The sequence below is a fragment of the Chanos chanos genome, chromosome 11 (assembly GCF_902362185.1).
Source record: "Chanos chanos chromosome 11, fChaCha1.1, whole genome shotgun sequence".
Taxonomy (NCBI): Eukaryota; Metazoa; Chordata; class Actinopteri; order Gonorynchiformes; family Chanidae; genus Chanos; species Chanos chanos.
This window is the reverse complement of record NC_044505.1, coordinates 18,519,865-18,528,984: the sequence shown is the minus strand read 5'-3', so window position 1 is coordinate 18,528,984 and position 9,120 is coordinate 18,519,865. Positions and strand designations below refer to the sequence as shown.

The 9,120-nt window shown below is 40.6% G+C and overlaps 1 protein-coding gene across 1 annotated transcript; it reads right to left on the bottom strand.

Moving 5' to 3' along the window:
• Nucleotides 1–1,134: 1,134 nt before the first annotated feature.
• Nucleotides 1,135–9,120, bottom strand: cabp2a (calcium binding protein 2a). The gene is made up of 7 exons (XM_030788127.1): nucleotides 9,082–9,120; nucleotides 8,337–8,564; nucleotides 3,657–3,687; nucleotides 3,154–3,288; nucleotides 2,682–2,791; nucleotides 1,985–2,132; nucleotides 1,135–1,160 (listed from the first exon to the last, which is right to left on the bottom strand). Exons 1-7 carry the CDS (start codon nucleotides 9,118–9,120, stop codon nucleotides 1,135–1,137), a joined length of 717 nt encoding a protein of 238 aa, XP_030643987.1.

Genomic DNA, 9,120 nt, shown 5'->3' with positions numbered 1-9,120 from the left:
ACAGTTTGAGTTTTTTAATTTCTTCCTCTTTTTATTGGAAAGGTCATTTTCTCTTTGAAATATTTGCAAAAGTACAGACTGACTGATTATTAATCAAATCATATTCCTTGTAAGCATCAAATATAATGACCTCCTATTTGCATTACATTGTTTCTCCAAGTTTCCTTTCTCTCTGTTTTTTTTTTTTTCAGTAAATAGGTCTTATATCACTATTGTCATGTTTCTTCACTGAATATAGATAATAAAAAAGCTGATGGTTTATCAGAAACGAAAGTCCCCTTTTCTGTGTTACTCAGTGGTCACAATGCCCTGTCTCTTCCCCTTCTGGCATATACTGCATTTACTTTTAAAATTACTATCTGCAGTTTTTCTTGTATAAACATTAAGAACACAGATTTAGAATATCAGACCAGCTGAGAAACAAGCTCATAAGATCCAGACTCAACACGGAGGACTGATAAACAGCCTCTGACTAACATGTAGTTTATGCCATTACAGTGTAGTAACCGCAAACATCACAGTTAAACACTCTGGACATAATATGATCTCTCTTTAACACAGGCCTTATGACTATTGGTTATTGGTTTTTTTGTTTGCTTGTTTTTTTTGTTTTTCTGCCAAATAATTGTAATTGTAGAAGTCAGTCATAGAAACACAAGTTCAGTTCAGCAGGAAAATCTTGTTTATTAAATGTTGGACCCACCCTTTTGTACTGCTTTCATATGAAGTCAACATACATGATTTAGTAAAGGTTCATTTTATGAAGGATGAAATTTACATGATTTACATTAACACATATTCAGTCTCACTGTGGTAAGACAAAAAAAAAATACATCAATTAAAAATTACCACATTAGCCACTCAAAGGTATCTTCAATACAATTAAAAAGTATAAAATTGTACAATCCTAAAACATAGGGTGTATTTACAGGGCTTTATGGTGGTTTCATACTGGATCTCAAAACATCTAAAAGAGAGAAACAAGAGAAAGGTTCGCAAAATACAGTGTGACACATGAAGTGATAAAGTGATGTGTTCCTCTGTTCATTCTCTACCTCTAAATTCACGAAGCAAGCTGCTGGTCGTTCAGATGGTTTTCTAGTCTGTCTCGTTCTTGTCAGGTTTTAATGGAGCTCAGCGTGACATCATACGCACAAACTCTATGAAACAAACAAACAAACAAACAAACAAAGAAAAAAGTGCAGTGAACAGTAAAAGAAGACAAAGAAAGTTTGCGTGACTGCGCGTCTGTCAATTTATGCACTGCAAAGATGCGTTGTAAATTGTACAGGAATTTTCTGACAGCACAGGCATACAATTGTAGATTGAATTTCCGTTCATTCAGTGGTAGATTAAAATTTTGTTGAGGTTCTAGGTACGGGGCATTACTGTTTGTCCACGGTTCATTACGCAAACTGGATGTTCAATGCAATGCAAATTCATAAAAAAGTGTGTTTTTGGTAATCTCTAGCACAGTTAACAATCACAATAAAACAGTATAGAGTATGAGGACATGATAAAAATAGCGATCATTTCGAGGATTTCAGGCTTTTTGCTGCAATTACATTAACAGCGATGTAGTAATGTAAGGTATTTATGAATATTCCTTTTTTAATCCACCATGAATTGTGCCTCAAACACAGACACACATACACACACACATATGCACACACACATATGCACACACACACACACACACATGCATACACACACACACACACACACACAAACACATGCGTACACACACCTGCAGCTTAACATCCAAGACCTTTACAGTCTGTGAACTGAATTATGTCATTTATCTGTTCTGTTTCATTAATACATATAATGCATTTATGATACGTCTGTGCTGCTGTACTTGTTACTCTTGAACCTCAGCCTTTCCATGTCCAGCTCTATTTCAGTCATACTTTCCTCTTCCCCTTACCCTCAAAGTCCACCAGGCCGTCTCCGTTGAGCTCTATTTCAGTCATACTTTCCTTACCCTCAAAGTCCACCAGGCCGTCTCCGTTGAGGTCCACGTCTCGCAGGATCTCGTCCATCTCTCTGTGGTTCAGCTGCTCCCCCATCAGCTTCTTCATCGCCTCCCTCAGCTCGGCCAGACTGATCTGTCCGTCACCGTTAGAGTCAAACTGAGAGAGAGAGAGAGAGATACGGAGAGAGAAAGAGAGAGAGAGAGAGAGAAAGAGAGAGAGAAGAGAAAAGAAAAAGAGAGAGAGAGAGAGAAAGATTGAAAAAGAGGCACAGAGAGGGGTAATAGGTAGAAAGAGTTCATAAGCAGTCCAGTTGTGAACAAACTTGAAATGTGCTTAAAAAAAACTGCAGCAGGTATGAAAGGCTCTTGGAGCCTGATGGTAAAAATGGTTGGAGTTTTGGTGAGAACTGTGGTTGTGGAGACTCAGTAAATGAGAAAGAGATGTTGAAACACAGACAAAGAAAGTTCACAGACGGAAGGACAAGGCGAAATGAGACGCAGAGTGGGTTTATGTGCAACGTAATAGGATCAGGAAAAAAAAAGGTTGAGATGAGATGAGAGTACAATGAATGGGTTAGTTGTTGAACCCAGGCAATAAGTGGAGCATTTCAAAGATTTGAAGTTTATTTTTGACATTTTGTCATTTTACTCAAAAGAGCAGCTGTTTAAATGATTATGTATTGTTTTGGTGCATCAGAATACTAACCTCTCTGAAAGCATCTCTCAGTTCTTTCACCCCGATCATATCTGCTGTCTCTGCTAACATCTTAGGGCCCATCAGATCCACAAAGTCCTCAAAGTCCACTCTGCCGCCGCCTAGGGGACAAAAGATACTATTACAACAAGGAGTAATGCATGGTTTTCTTGTCTTCCATGAGAAGATAAATTGATGATAATAATCACTGCATATTCACAGTAGTAACTAAGTATGACACTGTTTAGTACCAAACCTATGATAGATACAAGACAGTTTCAACACTGCAATCTGAATGGAATGAACTTAGTTTGTAGTTGGGGATTAAAACTAAGCCACGCTCCTGCTGTAAATCATCTGCAAAATGTTTCAGTTCTAAGACATAAAATTTGTTTTGATCTACAAACTGAGCCAAAAACAAACTGATCTGAGGCCAGGCATAAAGTGTGTGTATGGAGTGTGGAAAAGGTTTAGATGGGCTTACAGATCTGCTGACTGAGTTCGATCAGCTCCATCTCTGTGGGCATGTATCCCATGGTTCTCATACATTCCCCCAGATCCTTACAGCTAATGAATCCATCCTTATCTTTATCAAACTCTTTAAAGGCCTCCTTCAGCTCTACACACACATACACACACACACACACACACAAAGGCAAAGAGAAAAAGAGAGAGAGAAAGAATGGTGTAGCATCCCATTTTAACCTTCATAACAGAAGCACAGAAAGACATTGTATTGGTCACAGTCTACAAAAACAGTGAGCAGGCAGACATGATGTAACTTTATTCTGAAATGGAAGGAGGGAACAATGGAGGGGGAGGTGGGTTGGAAAGGAGTTGGGGTGAAGCATAAAGTAAGAACAACCGAAATCACAGAGAGGGGAAGAGGGGGTTGATCTGGGACGCTTTTAGGTGAAACAGGAGATGCTGAGGAACGGGGGTTTAATTATGAGAGAGCGCGTGTGTAATAACATCTCTGATCTGTACCTTCGATTTCCTCTGGGCGTAGATCCCTGTCCTGCAGTTGTTTAGGTTTTACACACACACACACACACACACACACACACAAACAGACACACACAGACAGAGACAGTGAGTGGATTTACACATTAACCCATACACATACCACACACGCACACACACACACACACGTGCGTGCGCACACACACACACATGCATGCACACACACACATATGCACACACACATGCACGCGCGCACGTGTGCGCGCACACAGGCAGTGAGTGGATTTACACAAAAAACATACACAAATACACACACACACACACACACATTTTACGCACATTATATACATTAGGCATGTTTTAGACATTCAGCTATACATAATTAATATGTGGTAGAGTGGTAGACAGAAAGATGTAAAAACAAGGTAAACATTTAAATTTATGTGATGTGACATTTTCGTGAAAACATGGCGTAGCCTTTTCATTCGCATCCCCTTAAAGCTCTGTTTGAACTGAACTTGCAGTGGGAACCTTTCTGAATCTGCTTGACAGAATGGTCATCAGCCATAAATCAGCTCTATACATCTTCTCGCAAAAAGTCAACTGAGGATATTTGCTTAAATTTGCATCTGCTAAAAAAGGTTGTCGACGTAGTGACTACTACTCGGAAAAGCCGATTTATGTACATATCGTAACTTTAACACCCATCGTGAAAAAAAATTACAATAAACAGTTGTGTGTGTGTGTGTGGGGGGGGGGGGGTGTTATGTAAGCATAGCTGCTATAAACAGCCAACTGGTTTAGTCTGTGATCCGATTGACGGGGTGTAGTTTTTTGGCCGTGTCTGTCAGTGAAGGTATTTAGGCTGATTAGGCTGTGGATTGGCCAGCATGGAGCATCCAGCGAGGTTCAGAAGTCACAACTACAGTCAGATTACAAGGCTCTGAGTTGCTAGGCAACAAACAGAGATCAAGAGATTTCGATGGACAGAAGGCCAAGAGTGCTTTTAAGGACACACACACACACCACACACACACACACACACACACACATACAAACAAATATCAATAATTTGAACGTTTCATTTCATTCTGACCATTATGCTAACAGGTACATTAATACCAAATTTTACAAATGTTTCAGACTTCTCTTTGCTTTCTGTCTGAGTATTGTTTACATGAGCGTCCGTCAGTGCCCCTGTCAGAAATGCATAAAGTGATTGTCCAGGAATCCATAGCCACACGTTAAGCCTTTTTTTTATATATTACTGTCTTATGATGCAAAATGCGGATGAGATTGAAATGGGAGGAAGGGACGGGTAATGGGGGAGAAAGCGATTATGCCATTATGCTGTGATAAGAATTACTACAGCACACGCACACGCACACGCACATTCACACACACACGCACACACACACACGCACGCAGAGGCTTCTACTGCAGACCATAAATCGTAGATCACAGACCATAGACCACAGACGTTCAGAATTCTTGCGATGACAACAAGGATAGAATTGCTTTAGAATGTCTTGCCTTTTTGAGCCTTATGCAGTCATAGATTTACCAGATTTAAAACAGGGTGAGACAAAACGAATATAATTCAGACTGAAAGAGACAGACAAAACAGAGACCAAAAAATTAAACAGTAAAACATCATGTTGCATGTTTGGGGAGGGGGGGGGGGGTTAAGGGCAAAAAAAGGAGTGATGTTGAACACTTAACTGCATGAGAGAAAGACAATGAGAGAGAGAGAGAGCGGTGAGAGAGAGAGAGAGAGAGAGAGAGAGAGAGAGCAGTGAGAGATGGAGAGAGAAAGAGAAAGAGAGAGAGCAGTGAGAGATGGGGAGAGAAAGAGAGAAAGAGAGAGAGAGAGAGAGAGAGAGAGAGAGGATAGTTGGCCTAATTCTCAGAGACAAGGGCATGAGTAGCATTTTGATAGTCATGCAAAATGGATTCTGGGATTATCAGGCAGATGTGGGTATCAATATGAGGTAAAAGGAAAAAATGAGGGGTGTGTGTGTGGGGGGGCGGGAGCGGGGGGGGGGGTGAAATTAGTGAAGTAGTTGAGTTTGCTTCCATATTCATTTGGTGTTCATGCTTGTTTACACTGTCGTCCTGGAAACAGTTGTTCTTCGATCCCTCTCTATGTTTCTGTCTGAATTAATGTTAATTCTCTCTCTCTCTCTCTCTCTCTCTCTCTCTCTCTGTTTCACCCAAAGCAATGTTTTATTTTTAAATCTGTAACATCAAAATGCCCAAAAGGTGAGACATTGTGAAGAGATCACACCATGGTTCTCATGGAAACATTTTGACAATGGTTATCGGCTTTTCAAAACAAGGGGCCCACTCTTCAAATGGCAGGCCAGGCGTCTGCTATTATGACATCATAAACCTCTATTAAGAATTCACTACAGGATAAACTGTTCAATCAATTGATCTGCCTTGCCTTTACCATTGTAGGCAGTAGGCGATTTGTAGGGGGATGAGGGGGGATGCCATCCCTCTCGTTAGCAAAATGACCAAAATGCATCCCCCTTGTTAACCTGCCATCCCCCTATATACTCTAAAGAGTAGTATCAGTGACCATTAGGCCACCCCCCCACCACCACCCCCACCCCTTTGGCCATTGGTCCATCCCCTCTGTTAAAAAAAACAAAAAAAACAAATCACCTACTGATTGTAGGATTGCTGAGAAATAATATTATTGAAATCCCTATTACTATAGGGAATTCAGTAAGATTACTACAATAATGTTATAGAAATTGTATTCTATAGAATACAAGATGTCAGATTAAAATAGGATTACTGTCGTAATCTTGTAGAAGTTGTATAGAAACCCTACAGTGCATGTCTCACTGTGCATCTCTGTGCCACACACAGCCTGATTCTTACAACAGCCTCTACAAAGAATGTCTATAATTTAGACTTACAGAAAAAACGATTTGATGTTAAATTTTTTTCTCTGTGTAAGTGCATTTCTGTATGTAATTCTCTAACTTGGTTAAAGTAAATGAAGCCCACATCTGTTTGAAGGTACTGCATCGTTTCACTCGACAAGCTCAGCGGTATAACAAAGATATGTAACAGAACTAGAGGAGAGCGCTGTTTGTTCAACAATAACCCAAAACGACATATACGCCTAAGTCCTCATTGACCACAGCCTCTTACCCCCTCACACAAACAGTGGAAACACAACCAGTCATGTTCCTTCAGACCCCTGGTCACAGTCAGCCAAAGTGGTACAGCTGGAATTCAAACTGTCAATGAACTTCTTAGTTTTAGTGCTGTGAGGCAAAAGCGTTATCCAGGTGCACCACAGAAACTCCACTTGAATCCTTGTACAGAGTTTTCTAACAGAATAAGTGGGGCGGGATTACAGCAGGATTATATTCCAGATGTTTCCTTTTGTTATCAATGTAATCCTGTGAGATAGTTGTAGTTTAAGGTCATTCAGATACACAATTGCAATTACCTCTAGTTATATGCTACAACTGAACGATGTTAACCGTAGGAAAATAAAACAGGAAATGCAAGAGAACAAATGTAACAACACCAGGAACAAAACAACTAGAAAACGACAAAGCCATATGAATATTACGTAAGAGCATTAATACATAAACTAATAAAAAATTAAAAATTCCCAGATGACCATGTACTGCTTCTTTTTGTTTTGTAGAAGTGGTTTGCAAAGTGGGGCAGGTACAAAGAATCATTTACAATAATACAAGAACATGAGAGCTATTAGTGCCCCGGCACTAAAAATGGTCTTAATGGTACAGAGTAATTAGAATGAGAGAGGGTGAGAGTCACAGACAGGATATTACAGCGATATTGAACTGAGCCATCATCCCATAGAGCCGCTGTCGACCATCATCAATCTGGACTAAGTAGTCGTCCGACAGCGTCCGAGGGAGTGGCGAGCATTACGAATCTAAATTATAATCTTGAGGAACTACCAAAGCATTTACCCTGTCTCCCTAAAGCATTCCGTCCTACTGACAGCCTTTTCACTTCTCCAGAGACGGAGATTCCTCTAGAGGTTTATTGGGCTCAGTTAAACAGACAGCTTGTGGAGCTGTAGCATACTAAACATTGTAGCCTACTGATCGTAGTTTGAACTGCTCAAATCACGTAGCCATTTGGAATTCTTTCTCAGATGAGTTCAAATGAGGTATTCTATCCTCTTAAACGCCTCTAAAATACTTATTAAATCGATCGGGTCCTTTTGAACATGCTGAATGCAAGGCTTCCAGACAATGGCACAATGTCTCAAGTGTAGCGTAAGATCACAAAAGCACCACATGGTCTTGAAAGAACGTCAAAGTCATTTCAGTAAATAGTAACTCACATGGGGATAGGCTTATTGGTGGGGAATGTTTCAGTGTCCTCCAATCAGATGGCTGAAGATGTTAAGGTGGAGATGATGGTGTCATAATGGAGGTGATGGAGAGGACAGGATGACTGGACTTGGTGACTGGACATGACCACATTACTGTCAACGGATAAAGAAAAAAAAAAAGGTCGATGACCGCCCAGTTTGATGTGTGCAAGACATTGTGTCTTACCGACAACCTGAATAAACAAAGCTATCTCTGAAGACTGGTCACTCTGTGTGTGTGTGTGCGTGTGTGTGTGTGTGTGTGTGTGTGTGTGTGTGTGTGCGCGTGCTACAAACCCGTCTGCATAAGGAATGAGTGTACGTACAAGCTGGGACCGGGCGAAACCCTGTCTGAGGAAAATACAGGCGGGGCCCACGATGTTGTGTAGCATGCTGCAGTTCTGCACCAGAGCGCAGAGCGGACCGTCAAGATCTTTCTCGCTCCCCCCCTCCTCCTCCTCCTCATCCTCATCTTCATCGTCCGCCCCGGCGCTCGCTACACCCCCCAGCATCGCTGCTAGCGGCGCCCCACTCCCCTCCATGGGAGTGACCCCCTTGTCAAGGAACCAAACAGTTACCAATGAACCGTAGTGAAAGAGTGTAATCATTTGTTTAATCGGTATTAAATAAACTGATACTGTGTCAAGATCAAGTAATTATGCACAGCTCCCCAATAGAAATGTCTGACTAGTAAATCAATATGATAGCTACAATCCTTTTAAAGGTATAATGTAATATACAAAGTAAAAATGTAGAGACATGCATTGTTCAGCATTTCACTCTTGGTATAAGGAAGTTTGTGGAAAAAAAACAACTTGATTTTGAATATTTGCCAATCACAAATTGTGTGCATTACTCCTCAAAATTATCTATGAAAAATCTGAGCAAAAAAACATCACTTTCGGTATCCCTGCCACAGTACTACTCCAGAAAACGATTTGAAATAATTGTTTTTACGAGAAAGCATAACCGAGCACGCTTAACTTTATCTCAGAGACACAAACTCTGAACGAGCGACTCGCTAAGCTGTCATTTCAATGTCATTTAGCTGTCATTTTGAATTTTTCCTACCTTCTTCATTTTGTTTCTTTTCGATGGTTTGGTTCCCAT